We start from the raw sequence: 19457 nt of genomic DNA, 5'->3' as shown, positions 1-19457 counted from the left end.
CTTTAAATTGAGGGGAGATAGATATAAGACCATAAGATATAGGAGCGGAAGTAAGGCCATTCGGCCCATCGAGTCCACTCCACCATTCAATCATGGCTGATTTCAATTCCATTTACCCACTCTCTCTCCCTAGCCCTTAATTCCTCGAGAAATCGAGAATTTATCAACTTCTGGCTTAAAGACACTCAAACCGCCCTCTGTGGCAATGAATTCCACAGACCCACCAATCTCTGGCTGAAGAAATTTCTCCTCATCTCTGTTCTAAAGTGACTCCCTTTTATTCTAAGGCTGTGCCCCCGGGTCCTAGTCTCCCCTGCTAATGGAAACAACTTCCCTACGTCCACCCTATCTAAGCCATTCATTATCTTGTAAGTTTCTATTAGATCTCCCCTCAACCTCCTAAACTCCAATGAATATAATCCCAGGATCCTCAGACGTTCATCGTATGTTAGGTCTATCATTCCTGGGATCATCCGTGTGAATCTCCGCTGGACCTGCTCCAGTGCCAGTATGTCCTTCCTGAGGTGTGGGGCCCAAAATTGCTCACAGTATTCTAAATGGGGCCTAACTAGTGCTTTATAAAGCTTCAGAAGTACATCCCTGCTTTTATATTCCAAGCCTCTTGAGATAAATGACAACATTGCATTTGCTTTCTTAATTACGGACTCAACCTGCAAGTTTACCTTTAGAGAATGCTGGACTAGGACTCCCAAGTCCCTTTGCACTTCAGCATTATGAATTTTGTCACCGTTTAGAAAATAGTCCATGCCTCTATTCTTTATTTCAAAGTGCAAGACCTCGCACTTGCCCACGTTGAATTTCATCAGCCATTTCTTGGAATGCTCTCCTAAACTGTCTAAATCTTTCTGCAGCCTCACCATCTCCTCCATACTACCTGCCCCTCCACCTATCTTTGTATCATCGGCAAACTTAGCCAGAATGCCCCCAGTCCCGTCATCTAGATCATTATATATAAAGAGAACAGCTGTGGCCCCAACACTGAACCCTGCGGGACACCACTCGTCACCGGTTGCCATTCCGAAAAAGAACCTTTTATCCCAACTCTCTGCCTTCTGCCTGACAGCCAATCGTCAATCCATGTTAGTACCTTGCCTCGAATACCATGGGCCCTTATTTTACTCAACAGTCTCCCGTGAGGCACCTTATCAAAGGCCTTTTGGAAGTCAAGATAGATAACATCCATTGGCTCTCCTTGGTCTAACCTATTTGTTATCTCTTCAAAGAACTCTAACAGATGTCAGAGGTAGGTTCTTTACTCAGAGAGTAGTAAGGGTGTGGAATGCCCTGCCTGCAACAGTAGTGGACCCGCAAACACTAAGGGTATTCGAATGGTCATTGGATAGACATATGGACGATAAGGGAAAAGTATAGATGGGCTTTAGAGTGGTTTCACAGGTCGGCGCAACATCGAGGGCCGAAGGGCCTGTACTGCGCTGTAATGTTCTATGGTCACCTCCTCAAAGAATTCAATAAGACTTGTGAGGCAAGACCTAACCCTCACAAATCTGTGCTGACTATCCCTAATCAAGCAGTGTCTTTCCAGATGCTCAGAAATCCTATCCCTCAGTACCCTCTTTCCATTACTTTGCCTACCACCGAAGTAAGACTAACTGGCCTGTAATTCCCAGGGTTATCCCGATTCCCTTTTTTGAACAGGGGCACGACATTTGCCACTCTCCAATCCCCTGGTACCACCCCTATTGACAGTGAGAACGAAAAGATAATTGCCAACGGCTCTGCAATTTTCATCTCTTGCTTCCCATAGAATCCTTGGATATATCCCGTCAGTCCCTGGGGACTTGTCTATCCTCAAGTTTTTCAAAATGCCCAACACATCTTCCTTCCTAACAAGTATCACCTCGAGCTTACCAGTCTGTTTCACACTGTCCTCTCCAACAAAATGGCCCCTCTCATTCGTAAATACTGAAGAAAAGTACTCCTTCAAGACCTCTCCTATCTCTTCAGACTTAATACACAATCTCCCGCTACTGTCCTTGATCGGACCTACCCTCGCTCTAGTCATTCTCATATTTCTCACATATGTGTAAAAGGCCTTGGGGTTTTCCTTGATCCTCCCCGCCAAAGATTTTTCATGCACTCTCTTAGCTCCCCTCATCCCTTTCTTCAGTTCCCTCTTGGCTATCTTGTATCCCTCCAACGCCCTGTCTGAACCTTGTTTCCTCAGCCTTACATAAGTATCCTTCTTCCTCTTAACAAGACATTCAACCTCTCTTGTCAACCATGGTTCCCTCACTCGACCCTCTCTTCCCTGCCTGACAGGGACATACATATCAAGGACACGCAGTATCTGTTCCTTGAACAAGTTCCACATTTCACTTGTGTCCTTCCCTGACAGCCTATGTTCCCAACTTATGCACTTCAGTTCTTGTCTTGACAGCATCGTATTTACCCTTCCCCCAACTGTAAACCTTGCCTTGTTGCACGCTCCTATCTCTCTCCATTACTAAAGTGAAAGTCACAGAATTGTGGTCAATATCTCCAAAACGCTCCCCCACTATCAAATCTATCACTTGCCCTGGTTCATTACCAAGTACCAAATCCAATATGGCCTCCCCTCTGGTCAGACAATCTACATACTTGTGTTAGAAAAGCTTCCTGGGCACACTGCACAAACACCACCCTATCCAAACTTTTTGATCTAAAGAGTTTCCACTCAGTGTTTGGGAAGTTGAAGTCACCCATGACTACTACCCCCCTGTGACTTCTGCACCTTTCCAAAATCTGTTTCCCAATCTGTTCCTCCACATCTCTGCTGCTATTGGGGGGCCAATAGAAAACTCCCAACAAGGTGACTGCTCCTTTCCTATTTCTGACCTCAACTCATACTACCTCAGAAGGTAGATCCTCCTCGAACTGCCTTTCTGCAGCTGTGTACCATCTCTAATTAACAATGCAACCCCCCCCCCACCTCTTTTACCACCCTCCCTAATCTTATTGAAACATCTATAATCAGGAACCTCCAACAACCATTTCTGCCCCTCTTCTATCCAAGTTTCCGTGATGGCCACCACATCGTAATCCCAAGTACCGATCCATGCCTTAAGTTCACCCACCTTATTCCTGATGCTTCTTGCGTTGAAGTATACACACTTCTGCAAGTACTGTCCTTTGTCAGTGTTACCTTCCCCACTGCCTCACTATACGCTTTGACGTCCTGAACATCGGCTACCCTAGTTGCTGGACTACAAATCCGGTTCCCATTCCCCTGTCAAATTAGTTTAAACCCTCCCGAAGAGTACTTGAAAACCTCCCTCCCAGGATATTGGTGCCCCTCTGGTTCAGATGCAACCCATCTTGCTTGTACAGGTCCCACCTTCCCCGAATGTGCTGCAATTATCCAAATATCTGAAGCCCTCCCTCCTACACCATTCCTGCAGCCACGTGTTCAACTGCACTCTCTCCCTATTCCTAGCCTCGCTATCACATGGCACCGGTAACAAACCAGAGATGACAACTGTGTCTGTCCTGGCTTTTAACTTCCAGCCTAACTCACTAAACTCGTTTATTGCATCCACACCCCTTTTCCTACCTACGTCGTTGGTACCAATGTGCACCATGACTTCTGGCTGCTCCCCCTCCCCCTTAAGGATCCTGAAGACACGATCCGAGACGTCCCTGGCCCTGGTACCCGGGAGGCAACATACCTTCCAGGAGTCTCGCTCGCGACCACAGAATCTCCTATCTATTCCCCTAACCATTGAGTCTCCTATCACTATTGCTTTTCTATTCTCCCTCCCTTCCCTTCTGAGCCAGACTCAGTGCGAGAGACCTGGCCGCTAGGGCCTTCCCCCGGGAGGTCATCCCCCCCCCCTCAACCCCAACAGCATCCAAAACGGTATACTTGTTTTGAAGGGGAACGGCCACAAGGGATCTCTGCACTGTCTGCCCTTTCCCCTGTCTGTATCCCAGCTACTCTTGTCCTGTATATTGGGTGTGGTTACCTCCCTGTAACTCTGGTCTATTACCCCCTCTGCCTCCCGGATGATCCGAAGTTCATCCAGCTCCAGCTCCAGTTCCCTAACACGGTCTCTGAGGAACTGGAGTTGTGTACACTTCCTGTAGGTATAGTCAGCGGGGACACCACTGGTATCTCCCACCACCCACATCCTACAGGAGCATGCAACTGCACTAGCCTCCATCCCCTCTTACCTTACAGAATATAGCTGCACTGTGGACCAACTGGAACTCCGCCCTCCGACTCTGCTCCCAGTCAGCTGCACTCTGTAAACTCCCAGCTCCATTCACGCTCTTTGAGGAAATGTAGGAAATGAAATGAAAGGAGCACCTTACTCCCTCCTCACCTAACTCCCTCAGTCACCAAACTCTCACTATAGCACTCAAATGCACCCAAATTCAGCACTCCCTCAGTCACCAAACTCGCACTATAGCACTCAAATGCACCCAAATTCAGCACTCAGTGCAAACAAAGTCAGCACTGTAGCTGGCTCACATTTATACTGTCTGATTCTAGCCTCTGAAAACTGGCCTAATCCAATTAACTAATTAACAAGCTCCAGCTGCAAGTAGCTACAAGCAGAACCTTTGTTTAAAGCGGATTGAAAATTCACCTTCTTCTCAACCAAACAGCAACTTATGTTAATTAACTAACTAAAAGACTAGACTTTAGATAAAAATGAACCCTTATTATCCCTCAGTCACCAAACTCTCTCTGCACCCAAATTCAGCACTCAGTACAAACAAAAACCCCCCATATATACAAATACATCAGCCACACACTCAAGAAATTTAAAAATAAAGTACCCCCACTCCTTAATAAGCAATAGATACTGTACTCAGTCACCCTCCCCTACTTCCATGCTGCTGCCCCGCTGACGTTCTAATACTTCATGCAAAAGTCGATGTGGGCAGCACAGTAGCACAGTGGTTAACACTGTTGCTTCACAGTGCCAGGGTCTAAGGTTCGCTTCCCCGTATGCCCCCATCCCATCCCAGGCCTTGCCTGCCCTCAAACTGAACCAAAAAGAAGAAATATTCAAAACCCTGCCCTCCGCACACCACCTCATCCCCCACACCTCTTCCGTTTAGTGGTTCTCACACCAGTATGGCGGCCCCTGCACGAGGCCTGAGGCCACCCTGAACCCGCCATATTACCCAAACCCGATAAAATATATAAATAACCTCTATCCCACCCTCCATATCTCCCCAAAGATCAAACCCACCTCAATAAAACAATAAACAGGCAGGAGAATGATAGAGAGAACATAACAAAGATACAGAAATGCACAACAATCGATCAATGGCATAAAACAATCACATTTCAACAAAGTACAGATTCCCAATCCCATGGTCCAGAAGAAACTTGCTCGCCTCCTCCGGGATATCTAAAAAGTTCTCCTGTTTATGAAAAGTCATCCACAAACGGGCCACATACAACATTCCAAATCTCACACCATCCTTATGCAGGATCGTCTTGACTTTGTTGAATTCGGCTCAGCGTTTAGCCAGTTCCGTACCCCAATTGGGGTATATTCCGATTCTACTTCCCTCCCACTGCCTCTTCTTCGCCTGCCTGGCCCATCTCAGAATGTTTTCCTTGTCCAGGAAACGGTGCAGACGCACCATCGCCCTTAGATGCTCACCTGCCTTTGGCTTTCTCCTCAGCGCTCAGTGTGCACGATCAATCTCGGGGAGGGAGGGGTGGTGGCTGAAAACTTTCTCCCGTCTAGCTTCTGCAGCAGCATCTGTGCGACATACTCCAAGGATTGCGAGCCCTTCAACCCCTCCGGCAGACCAACTGTTCGGATATTTTGCCGATGCTCTTGATTCTCCAACTCGTCCACCTTATCACGTACTTATCCAAAGCTGTCAGCCATCAAGGAAGGTCTGCTTCCACCGAGGGCAGGCGGTCCTCATGGTCGGCGACGGACTCCTCCATTTTCTGCAGCGATGCACCCGGAGCCTCTAGCTCAACTCTCCACTAGTGCTTTAATCGGATCAATGGTCCTTACCAGACCTTCAGAGGATTCCAACCTTTGTTGTTTGAACTGAACAGCTGTAATGTCCACCAACTGAACAGTAAAACATTGGGCCGGAAATTCCACCTCCTGGCCGGGCGCCAACAACCGCGCTTTCCAGTGCTCACAGCTGCGGGTTTTTAAAAAAACTTTGTTCTTGGCCGCGTGCATTCTGGATCTCACTCGAAATATTGCCGACATCTTCACGTGTAAGATTCGGGACCTCAGAACCGCTTTTAAAGGTCTGACTGGGATTTATGGGGCAAAAAGATGTTTCCCCGGGTGGTAGCCACCAAGTACACGTCCGTCACTGGAAGTAGTCACGGAGTGTCTTTAAGACAAGTGATAGAGGTCCTTGATTAATAAGGAGATCAGGATTTATGGGAAGAAGGCAGAAGTGCAGACTGGATGGTCTGAATGGCCCCTTTCTGCACTATAGGGATTCTATGATTCTATTATTCTAATTAGGATGAGAAACATACCAGCCATGATCGAATGGTGGAGCAGACTCGATGGGCTGAATAGCCTTATTTTACTCCCATATCTTATGATATTGTGGTCAAGAGTTATCAGTGGCAGACAGAAAAGCAGAGATGAGATGACATCTCGATCAGCCATGACCTCATTGAATTATGGTGCACGCTCGAAGGGCCAAATGACCTACTGCTCCTATGTGTGATATTCCTTTGTTCCTATTACTGCCCTCTGCGATTTGAAGGTAACTTCACTTTGACACGGACATAAGAACATAAGAACTAGGAGCAGGAGTAGGCCATCTGGCCCCTCGAGCCTGCTCCACCATTCAATGAGATCATGGCTGATCTTTTGTGGACTCAGCTCCACTTACCGGCCCGAACACCATAACCCTTAATCCCTTTATTCTTCAAAAAGCTATCTATCATTATCTTAAAAACATTTAATGAAGGAGCCTCAACTGCTTCGCTGAGCCGGGAATTCCATAGATTCAAAACCCTTTGGGTGAAGAAGTTCCTCCTAAGCTCAGTCCTAAATGTACTGCCCCTTATTTTGAGACTATGCCCCCTAGTTCTGCTTTCACCCGCCAGTGGAAACAACCTGCCCGCATCTATCCTATCTATTACCTTCATAATTTTATATGTTTCGAGAAGATCCCCCCGCATCCTTCTAAATTCCAACGAGTACAGTCCCAGTCTACTCAACCTCTCCGCGTAATCCAACCCCTTCAGCTCTGGGATTAACCTAGTGAATCTCCACTGCACACCCTCCAGTGCCAGTACGTCCTTTCTCAAGTAAGGAGACCAAAACTGAACACAATACTCCAGGTGTGGCCTCACTAACACCTTATACAATTGCAGCAGAACCTCCCTAGTCTTAAACTCCATCCCTCTAGCAATGAAGGACAAAACGCCATCTGCCTTCTTAATCACCTGTTGTACCTGTAAACCAACTTTTTGCGACTCATGCACTTGCACACCCAGGTCTCTCTGCACAGCAGCTATGTTTTAATATTTTATCATTTAAATAATAATCCCTTTTGCTGATATTCCTACCAAAATGGTTAACCTCACATTTGTCAACATTGTATTCCATCTGCCAGATCCTAGCCCATTCACTTAACCTATCCAAATCCCTCTGCAGACTTCCGGTATCCTCTGCACTTTTTGCTTTACCACTCATCTTAGTGTCGTCTGCAAACTTGGACACATACAACTTGGTCCCCAACTCCAAATCATCTATGTAAATTGTTAAGCTAACTGGCCTATAATTACCCGCTTTCTGCCTACCTCCTTTTTTTAAACAGTGGTGTCACGTTTGCTAATTTCCAATCCACCAGGACCACCCCAGAGTCTAGTGAATTTTGGTAAATTATCACTAGTGCATTTGCAATTTCCCTCGCCATCTCTTTTAGCACTCTGGGATGCAAACCATCAGGGCCAGGAGACTTGTCTACCTTTAGCCTCATTAGCTTGCCCATCACTACCTCCTTCGTGATAACAATCATCTCAAGGTCCTCATCTGTCATGGCCTCATTTCCATCAGTCACTGGCATGTTATTTGTGTCTTTCACTGTGTGTAGACTGACCCAAAAAACCTGTTCAGTTCCTCAGCCATTTCCTCATCTCCCATTATTAAATCTCCCTTCTCATCCTCTAAAGGACCAATATTTACCTTAACCACTCTTTTTTGTTTTATATATTTGTAGAAACTTTTACTATGTTTTTATATTCTGAGCAAGTATACTCTCATAATCTATCGTGGATACATTTATAAACTCCTCAAGACTGCCTTGACCGACATAGTTAAACCAATCGACATGTAGATTAAAATCCCCCATGATGACTGCTGCGCCATTTCTACATGCATCCGTTATTTCTTTGTTTATTGCCTGCCCCACCATAATGATACTATTTGGTGGCCTATAGACTACTCCTATCAGTGACTTTTTCCGCCTTACTATTCCTGATTTCCACCCAAATGGATTCAACCTTATCCTCCAAAGCACCAATATCATCCCTTACTATTGCCCGGATGTCATCCTTAAATAACAGAGCTACATCACCTCCCTTACCATCCACTCTGTCCTTCCGCATAGTTTGATACCCTTGGATATTTAACTCCCAGTCATGACCATCCTTTAACCATGTTTTAGTACTGGCCACTGACACTTATCCCACTGATGCAACACAGTATACAGCAGCAATGGTGCGAGTAAGCACTCTCAAAAACCACATGCTGTAGCCATAGGGTCAGCTGCGACTTTGGTGATCGAACGGAAAGAGGCCAATTAACACCTACCTGCGTCATCACCCATGTCTGCTGCTCAAGTGTTCTGGTGATGCAACGCTGTTTCCAGGAAGTCCAACTTCTGTAAAACAGGAAAAGCTCACAGTCCGAGAATGTTCAATAAAGACCATTGAATAAATATGATCGTCACCAATAAATACACTTCCGGAGAACTTTCTTTACCCAATAAGTAGTTAGAATGTGAAACTCCTTACCATAGGGAGGAATTGAGATTTGCAAAGGTGCATTTTTAGGGAAGCTGGTTGAGGGAGAAAGGAGTAGGTTATATTGATATTTATTAAGGGCCAGGGTTTAGAGAACACCAAAGTATAACATGGAGTTCACCTGACCCACAACTTTTAATAGATTTTGGTTATGGGGAACACAAGGGCCCACTTTACAGGTGTGATGCAACAGAGAACAAAAGTTATTTTTAAACAAAAACAATGTTTATTCTATGAATCCAGTTAACATTTCATAAACACACAGTAAACAGTTTATGTACCCTGTCAATCCCCCAAAAGATACAGTACCCTATAGATAGGGGCTGGTTTAGCATACTGGGCTAAATCGCTGGCTTTTAAAGCAGACCAAGGCAGGCCAGGAGCACGGTTCAATTCCCGTACCAACCTCCCCGAACAGGCGCCGGAATGTGGCGACTAGGGGCTCTTCACAGTAACTTCATTTGAAGCCTACTTGTGACAATAAGTGATTTTCATTTCATTTCATTTCATAACCCTTAATAACTTCCCAAACAATATCCATAAGTTAATCCCTTTTTAAATAAAGACAGCAGGTTTAAATTCTCTACAGAAACAGATATTACTTTGAAATCATCAAGTGATTTGGAGACACCCCCAAAAGATACAGTACTCTATAGATAACCCTTAATAACATTCCAAACAATATCCATAAGTTAATCCCTTTTTAAATAAAGACAGCAGGTTTAAATTCTCTACAGAAACAAGTATTACTTTGAAATCATCAAGTGATTTGGAGCCATTCTTTAGATTGCAGAGAGAGAGATCATAACATCTTCTTGCAGTGAATGCAGCTCTCCAACTCTGAAAACAAAAGTAAACACACTGCAGCTGCCAGCTCAAAACGAAAGTAAAAGCCAGACAGACAGCCCAGCTCCACCCATACACTGACATCACTGCAGCTATTTGATAAACACCCATTTCTTAAAGGAACATCCACCTGACTCCTCCCCCCAAGAAAAAAAATAAAGTATCAACTTCAAGATGTATTTCCTTTAAGAAATACTGATAGTAAAATACTTTTTGTTTCACAAAACAAAACACGCAAACAGGTATAATAACATAGTCCATTTTAGTTCTTCTTCCTCCAACTGGAATCCTTCTTGATTGACAGTCTCTTTGGACAAGAAGGTCTCTGCACGATTCATTCATTTCTCTATGCCTCGGCATTTCTCTTTAAGGTCAGATACTTTAGTTCAATCACAGAGCCTCTTGTAATTCTCCAACACAGGATCATTCAGGCAGTCAAATGCCTGTTGACAGTCCACTGTCCACTTAAATTTGCTACGCTTCTTTAGCAAGTCCGTCAGTGGAGCAACCACACTGCTAATGTTCGGCACAAACTTTCCAGTAAAATCCACTCACGCCAAGAAATCGCATTATTTCCCTTTGTGTCAAGGGTATTGGAAACCCCCCAATAACTTTTGTTTTCACATCCCGTGGGACCATTTGCCCCTGTGCGATTGTATGGCCAAGGAAAGTGACTTGGGCTTTTCCAAATTCACTTTTGGCTAAAAAGAGCAATTTGTAAACTCACTCCCAGTGAATTCTCCCAGTGAGCCAGAGAAGACAGAGCCTGGAGTGAGTACCAGCTAAGAGTGAGTTTGGGAATCTGAATCTAGGTGGGAATTGCATTAAATCAGTAAGGCAGCTCCTTTTAAATTTCAGGAGTTTAAATTAATTTAAATTAAGCTAGTATTGTGCAGTGTGGGTTAACAAGGGCTGTCCCACCCACTCACATAACTGGTTGGCAGTTAAGTGTCAGTCACTTAAATCTACCTTGATCTAAAAGCAGGTGGGGGAGGGGAGTCAATTCAGGACAGTTTAAAAAGAGCAACTTGTAAACTCACTCCCAGTGAGTTCTCCCAGTGAGCCAGAGAAGACAGAGCCAGGAGTGAGACACAGCTAAGAGTGAGTTTGGAAATTTGAATCTAGGTGGGAATTGCATTAAATCAGTAAGGCAGCTCCTTTTAAATTTCAGGAGTTTAAATTAATTTAAATTAAGCTAGTATTGTGCAGTGTGGGTTAACAAGGGCTGTCCCACCCACTCACATAACTGGTTGGCAGTTAAGTGTCAGTCACTTAAATCTACCTTGATCTAAAAGCAGGTGGGGGAGGGGAGTCAATTCAGGACAGTTTAAAAAGAGCAACTTGTAAACTCACTCCCAGTGAGTTCTCCCAGTGAGCCAGAGAAGACAGAGCCAGGAGTGAGACACAGCTAAGAGTGAGTTTGGAAATTTGAATCTAGGTGGGAATTGCATTAAATCAGTAAGGCAGCTCCTTTTAAATTTCAGGAGTTTAAATTAATTTAAATTAAGCTAGTATTGTGCAGTGTGGGTTAACAAGGGCTGTCCCACCCACTCACATAACTGGTTGGCAGTTAAGTGTCAGTCACTTAAATCTACCTTGATCTAAAAGCAGGTGGGGGAGGGGAGTCAATTCAGGACAGTTTAAAAAGAGCAACTTGTAAACTCACTCCCAGTGAGTTCTCCCAGTGAGCCAGAGATGACAGAGCCAGGAGTGAGACACAGCTAAGAGTGAGTTTGGGAATTTGAATCTAGGTGGGAATTCGAAGCTGGGTGGGGAGGAAGTGCTTTTTATCCCTGGTAAGTGACTGGTAAGTAGTGTTTCTGTTTTTCTGTTTCTTTTCATTGGTATATTTATTTATTTTTTCTTTGTTGTTTTTTTTGCTGAAATTGTAGTTGTTGAAGTTAACCGAAGGTTTAAGACATGGCAGGGGATCTCAGACCCGTGTCATGCTCCTCGTGTGCGATTTGGGACGTCTACTGTCCCTGGTTCCTTCACGTGCAAGAAGTGTGTCCAGTTGCAGCTCCTGTTAGACCGCTTGACGGCTCTGGAGCTGCGGATGGACTCACTTTGGAGCATCCGCGATGCTGAGGACGTTGTGGATAGCACGTTTTGCGAGTTGGTCACACCGCAGGTGAAAGGTACTGAGGGAGATAGAAAATGTGTGACCAAAAGACAGAGCAAGAGTAGGAAGGCAGTGCAGGTGTCCTCTGCGGTCATCTCCCTGCAAAACAGATATACTGCTTTGGATACTGTTGAGGGAGATGGCTCACCAGGGGAAAGCAGCAGCAGCCAGGTTCATGGCACCGTGGCTGGCTCTGCTGCGCAGCTGGGCAGGAAGAAGAATGGCAAGGTTATAGTGATAGGGGACTCAATTGTAAGGGGAATAGACAGGCGGTTCTGCGGACGCAATCGAGACTCCAGGATGGTATGTTGCCCCCCTGGTGCAAGGGTCAAGGATGTCTCGGAGCGGCTGCAGGACATTCTGGGGGGGGGGGGGGGGTGAACAGCCAGCTGTCGTGGTGCACATAGGCACCAACGAAATAGGTAAAAAACGGGATGAGGTCCTACAAGCTGAATTTAGGGAGCTAGGAGTTAAACTAAGAAGTAGGACCTCAAAGGTAGTAATCTCAGGATTGCTACCAGTGCCACGAGCTAGTCAGAGTAGGAATATCAGGATAGAGAGGATGAATGCGTGGCTCAAGAGCTGGTGCAAGAGGGAGGGATTCAAATTCCTGGGACATTGGAACCGGTTCTGGGGAGGTGGGTCAGTACAAACCGGACGGTCTGCACCTGGGCAGGACTGGAACCGATGTCCTAGGGGGGGTTTGCTAGAGCTGTTGGGGAGAGTTTAAACTAATGTGGCAGGGGGATGGGAACCGATGCAGGAAGTTGGAAGGTAGTAAAACAGGGACAGAAATAAAAGGCAGTAAGGGGGGAAAGTGTAAGGCAGAGAAGCCATAGTCAAAAATCAAAAAGGGCGACAGTACAAGGTACAGTGACTGAGGGGAGCTCAGTGAATAGGACCAGGAATACTAAAAGAAATAAAACGGGAAGTGAAAACATTAATGGTAAGCGACGCTTGTTACATGAAGATATGGGTTCAACGACAAAGAAAATTAGGAGAAAGGTTAAGAGGAAATATAACTTAGGAGAGGTTACTGATCGAGGTGTTAAGATTCAGAACAGAGGTAAAAAAGCCAACATAAGTGTACTTTACCTGAATGCTCGTAGTATTCGGAATAAGGTAAATGAGTTGATGGCGCAAATCATCGTGAATGATTATGATTTAGTGGCCATTACTGAAACATGGTTAAAGGATGGTGTAGAAGCCAAGTATTTCAAATACAACTAGTATAGGTAAAAGATAGCTGTTTAAGCATAAATGTTGAGCCCCAGTTTTAAATACCCATTTATACAGCATAATTCACTTTTACTGAAGTCCGTTGTTCTGGCAAATGCATATTTTCAAAGACAGTGTGACATTAAAACAGCACAGTTGCAAGATAATTTGACACTGCTTGTGCTAATTGTCAAGGACAGGGGCTGAATACACAGCAACATGAAGGCACCATTGTTCACAATGCAGATAACAGCTAGGTCAGAAAAGCTGATGTTGCACATTGAAGATGGACGGCTTGCCATCAAATCAAATGTGTTTGAGTCTAACCCAAACCAATTAGGATTATATTGGGGTGTGATTAGATGACTTAAGACAGATATGAAAGTGTATAACTGAAAAGTTTCCACCCGCCATGTTAGTGTGTTGTCTTTGGGTGTATTGTCTTTGTGTGTTGTCTTTGGGGGTGTGTGTTGAGGAGATGTCTTTGTGTTGTCTTTCTGTTAGTTTAGTGTTTTTTGCCTTTGATTCTAGTCTCCATTTTAGAGATGTCTTTTGGGGGTTCTGTCAGTCTACCAGTCTGCGTCAGTGATGTTAGTCCACTTTTGACTTTGGGTTTGAGCTTAGCTGAAGATTAGCTTTCTCTCTCTCTTCATGTTTCATTGCCAGACTTTGACCTTTTAAAAGTTACTTTCGAGCTGTCTGCCTAAGCAAAGAAAGATAATGTCTGTACTTCTCTGAAAGCTTTGAATTGTCTACAAGTTGCCTTTTAAATGACTTTCAAATTGTAATCAAGCGACTACAAATAAAACAATTCTTTTTGGCACCTGAGGGGCGAAATTCTCCCCCAACGGCGGGATGCCCGCCGACTGGCGCCAAAGCCGGCGCAAATCAGACGGGCATCGCGCCGGCAAAAAGGTGCGGAAGTCTCCGCATCTTTGGCGGCCTAGCCCCAACATTGAGGGGCTAGGCCGACGCCGGAGGGATTTCCGCCCCGCCAGCTGGTGGAAATGGCGTTTGTTGCCCCGCCAGCTGGCGCGGAAATGCGGTGCATGCGCGGGAGCGTCAGCGGCCGCTGTCAGTTTCCCCGCGCATGCGCGGGAGCGTCAGCGGCCGCTGAAAGTTTCCCGCGCATGCGCAGTGGGGAGAGTCTCTTCCGCCTCCGCCATGGTGGAGGCCGTAGCAGAGGCGGAAGGGAAAGAGTGCCCCCACGGCACAGGCCCGCCCGCGGATCGGTGGGCCCCGTTCGCGGGCCAGGCCACCGTGGGGGCACCCCCCGGGGTCAGATTGCCCCGTGCCCCCCCCAGGACCCCGGAGCCCGCCCACGCCGCCTGGTCCCGCCGGTAAATACCAGGTTTGATTTACGTCGGCGGGACAGGCAATTCCTGGGCGGGACTTCGGCCCATCCGGGCCGGAGAATCCAGCGGGGGGTCCCGCCAACCGGCGCGGCTGGATTCCCGCCCCCGCCCAATCTCCGGGAGCGGAGACTTCGGCGGGGGCGGGATTCACGGCGGCCAACGGCCATTCTCCGACCCGGCGGGGGGTCGGAGAATGACGCCCGAGAAGTTTATACTGCAAATTTCTGCTGAGTTCCAGTATTCGCAAAGTGCTACTGATAACCGAATAGCAGAGATGATAAAAATTCCTTCAACTATACACAGTCGAATAATACAAGGAATCGAACAACTTGGCAAAGTCCAGAAATATTACAAATCTTACAACTTGTCGAATTGCGCCAGGACTTGATTCATCAACTAAGCTTCCCCCAAACTTGGCGTAGTTCGACTGGTTAAGATCTCTATAAATTACAAGGTTCCTTCAGATGGTCACGACTGGGAGTTAAATATCCGAGGGTATCAAACTTTTCGGAAGGACAGAGTGGATGGTAAGGGAGGTGGTGTAGCTCTGTTATTTAAGGGTGACATCTGGACAACAGTAAGGGATGACATCGGTGCTATGGAGGATAAAGTTGAATCAATTTGGGTGGAAATCAGGAATAGTAAGGCGAAAAAGTCACTGATAGGAGTAATCTATAGGCCACCAAATAGTAACATTATGGTGGGGCAGGCAATAAACAAAGAAATAACTGATGCATGTAGAAATGGTACAGCAGTTATCATGGGGGATTTTAATCTACATGTCGATTGGTTTAACCAGGTCGGTCAAGGCAGCCTTGAGGAGCAGTTTATAGAATGTATCCGCGATAGTTTCCTAGAACAGTATGTAATGGAACCTACAAGGGAACAAGCGGTCCAAGATCTGGTCCTGTGTAATGAGACAGGATTGATTCAGGATCTCATAGTTAGGGATCCTCTCAGAAGGAGCGATCACAATATGGTGGAATTTAAAATACAGATGGAGGGTGAGAAGGCAAAATCAAGCACTAGTGTTTTGTGCTAAACAAAGGAGATTACAATGGGATGAGAGAAGAACTAGCTAAGGTAGACTGGGAGCAAAGACCTTATGGTGAAACAGTTGAGGAACAGTGGAGAACCTTCCAAGTGATTTTTCACAGTGCTCAGCAAAGGTTTATACCAACAAAAAGGAAGGACGGTAAAAAGAGGGGAAATCAACCGTGGATATCTAAGGAAATAAGGGAGAGTATCAAATTAAAGGAAAAAACATACAAAGTAGCAAAGATCAGTGGGAGACTAGAGGACTGGGAAATCTTTAGGGGGGAACAGAAAGCTACTAAAAAAGCTATAAAGAAGAGTAAGATAGATTATGAGAGTAAACTTGCTCAGAATATAAAAACAGATAGTAAAAGTTTCTACAAATACATAAAACAAAAAAGAGTGGCTAAGGTAAATATTGGTCCTTTAGAGGATGAGAGGGGAGATTTAGTAATGGGAGATGAGGAAATGGCTGAGGAACTGAACAGGTTTTTTGGGTCGGTCTTCACATTGGAAGACACAAATAACATGCCAGTGACTATGGAAATGAGGCTATGACAGGTGAGGACCTTGAGAGGATTGTTATCACCAAGGAGGTAGTGATGGCAAGCTAATGGGGCTAAAGGTAGACAAGTCTCCTGGACCTGATGGAATGCATCCCAGAGTGCTAAAAGAGATGGCTCGGGAAATTGCAAATGCACTAGTGATAATTTTCCAAAATTCACTAGACTCGGGGGTGGTCCCAGCGGATTGGAAATTAGCACACGTGACACCACTGTTTAAAAAAGGAGGTAGGCAGAAAGTGGGTAATTATAGGCCAGTGAGCTTAACTTAGGTAGTAGGGAAGATGCTGGAATCTATCATCAAGGAAGAAATAGCGAGGCATCTGGATGGAAATTGTCCCATTGGGCAGATGCAGCATGGGTTCATAAAGGGCAGATCATGCCTAACTAATTTAGTGGAATTTTTTGAGGACATTAACAGTGCGGTAGATAACGGGGAGCCAATGGATGTGGTATATCTGGATTTCCAGAAAGCCTTTGACAAGGTGCCACACAAAAGGTTGCTGCAAAAGATAAAGATGCATGGCATTAAGGGGAAAGTAGTAGCATGGATAGAGGATTAGTTAATAAATAGAAAGCAAAGAGTGGGGATTAACGGGTGTTTCTCTGGTTGTCAATCAGTAGCTAGTGGTGTCCCTCAGGGATCAGTGTTGGGCCCACAACTGTTCACAATTTATATAGATGATTTGGAGTTGGGGACCAAGGGCAATGTGTCCAAGTTTGCAGACGACACTAAGATAAGTGGTACAGCAAAAAGTGCAGAGGATACTGGAAGTCTGCAGAGAGATTTGGATAGGCTAAGTGAATGGGCGAGGGTCTGGCAGATGGAATACAATGTTGACAAACGTGAGGTTATCCATTTTGGTAGGAATAACGGCAAAAGGGATTATTATTTAAATGATAAAATATTAAAACATGCTGCTGTGCAGAGAGACCTGGGTGTGCTAGTGCATGAGTCACAAAAAGTTGGTTTACAGGTGCAACAGGTGATTAAGAAGGCAAATGGAATTTTGTCCTTCATTGCTAGAGGGATGGAGTTTAAGACTAGGGAGGTTCTGCTGCAATTGTATAAGGTGTTAGTGAGGCCACACCTGGAGTATTGTGTTCAGTTTTGGTCTCCTTACTTGAGAAAGGACGTACTGGCACTGGAGGGTGTGCAGAGGAGATTCACTAGGTTAATCCCAGAGCTGAAGGGGTTGGATTACGAGGAGAGGTTGAGTAGACTGGGACTGTACTCGTTGGAATTTAGAAGGATGAGGGGAGATCTTATAGAAACATATAAGATTATGAAGGGAATAGATAGGATAGATGCGGGCAGGTTGTTTCCACTGGCGGGTGAAAGCAGAACTAGGGGGCATAGCCTCAAAATAAGGGGAAGTAGATTTAGGACTGAGTTTAGGAGAAACTTCTTCACCCAAAGAGTTGTGAATCTATGGAATTCCTTGTCCAGTGAAGCAGTAGAGGCTCCTTCATTAAATGTTTTTAAGATAAAGATAGATAGTTTTTTGAAGAATAAAGGGATTAAGGGTTATGGTGTTCGGGCCGGAAAGTGGAGCTGAGTCCACAAAAGATCAGCCATGATCTCATTGAATGGTGGAGCAGGCTCGAGGGGCCAGATGGCCTACTCCTGCTCCTAGTTCTTATGTTTACCACCAAACCCGCCTCCTGAAGTCGATCGAATAACTCCATCAGATGCTTTAAATGTTCTTTCCATGTCTGACTGAAAATTACCAGATCGTCGATGTATACCGCACAAGTGGGTAATCCCGAAACAACTTTTTTAGTTCACCTTTGAAATGAGGCTGGGGCGTTTTTCATGTCAAATGGCATAACTTTGAATTGGAATATACCATCTGGAGTCACAAAAGCTGAAATCTCCTTCGCCCTTTCGGATAAAGGTACCTCCCAATAAAAGATGATTGTCCCACCTTCTCAATGCAATTCTCCAAACGTGGGATAGGATGAGTCCCATCTTGTAACTGAATTAACCTTTCTATAGTCCACACACAACTGTTGGGTACCGTCCGTTTTCGGTACCATCACTATGGGTGAGTTCCATTTGCTGCAACCCACTTCAATTATGCCATTTTTAAGCATACTTTCAATTTCTTTGTTAATCTGTGCCAGTGTTAAAGGGTTAAGTCTATATAGATGTTGTTCAATTGGATCAGCATTTCCCACATCTACATCATGTACAGCCATTTTAGATCTTCCCAACTTATCTCCACAAACTTGCCCATGTGATATCAATAACTCTTTCAGGTCAGTTTGTTTTTCCTCTGGAAGGTAATTTAACAATTCACCCCAATTTTTAAAGAACATCCTCGTTTTCCAATTTAATTTAAGGGATGTCAAATTCAAAGTCATCTGGATTCGGATCTTCACTTTGAGTTAGAATAATTAAAACCTCCTCCTTTTGCTCTCCTTCCTTTTCAAAGTACCTTTTAAGCATATTCACATGACACACTCGGTGAGTTTTCCTTCTATCTGGTGTTCTTACCATATAATTCACCTCACTTAATTTCCTTTCAATCTGATAAGGTCCACAAAATCTTGCTTTTAAAGGATCACCTACCACTGGTAACAATTCTAAAACTTTATCTCCACTGGTAAAACTATGAACTTTTGATTTCCTGTCTGCTATCCGTTCCATCACATGTTGTGCAACCTTTAAATGTTGTCTAGCCAATTTCCCTGCTCTATTTAATCGGTCCCTAAAATTTGACACGTAATCCAATAATGTAAGTTCCGACTGCTCACTCACCAATTTTTCCTTAATCAATTTAAGTGATCCTCTTACCTCATGACCAAAAATCAGTTCAAAAGGACTGAATTTGATTGACTCATTAGGTGCATCCCTAATTGCAAACAGTACGAATGGAATTCCTTTATCCCAATCCTCTGGATAATCTTGACAATAAGCCCTCAACATTGTCTTTAATGTCTGATGCCACCTTTCTAACGCTCCCTGCGATTCTGGATGGTACGCAGTTGATTTAAATTGTTTTATTCCTAAACTATCCATAACTTCTATGAATAACCTGGAGGTAAAATTTGATCCTTGACCCGATTGTATTTCTGTGGGTAGTCCATATCTAGTAAAGAATTTAAGTAACTCCTCCACAATCTTTCTAACTGTAATATAGCGGACTGGAATGGCCTCTGGAAACCTAGTAGACACATCCATTATAGTCAAAAGATATTGATTCACACTTTTCATTTTAGGAAGCGGTCCTACGCAATCAATTAAGACCCTTGTAAAAGGTTCCTCAAATGCTGGAATGGGTATTACAGCCACTGGTTTTATCACTGCT

At 44.8% G+C, this 19457-nt stretch overlaps 1 protein-coding gene across 3 annotated transcripts in view; it reads right to left on the bottom strand.

The window, feature by feature from the left end:
* Positions 1-19457, bottom strand: part of LOC140399054 (uncharacterized) — a 447829-nt gene that overhangs the window by 414296 nt on the left and 14076 nt on the right. For all 3 annotated transcript variants that reach the window (XM_072488143.1, XM_072488146.1, XM_072488144.1), the window contains exon 2: positions 8793-8862. In XM_072488143.1, the coding sequence (XP_072344244.1) occupies positions 8793-8808 (16 nt within the window). In that variant the 5' untranslated portion in view covers positions 8809-8862. The remainder of the gene's footprint in view (positions 1-8792; positions 8863-19457) is intronic.

The sequence above is a fragment of the Scyliorhinus torazame genome, chromosome 22 (genome assembly GCF_047496885.1).
Source record: "Scyliorhinus torazame isolate Kashiwa2021f chromosome 22, sScyTor2.1, whole genome shotgun sequence".
In the NCBI taxonomy this organism is placed as follows: Eukaryota; Metazoa; Chordata; class Chondrichthyes; order Carcharhiniformes; family Scyliorhinidae; genus Scyliorhinus; species Scyliorhinus torazame.
Note: the sequence above shows the minus strand (reverse complement) of the source record. Positions and strands in the feature narration are given on the sequence as shown.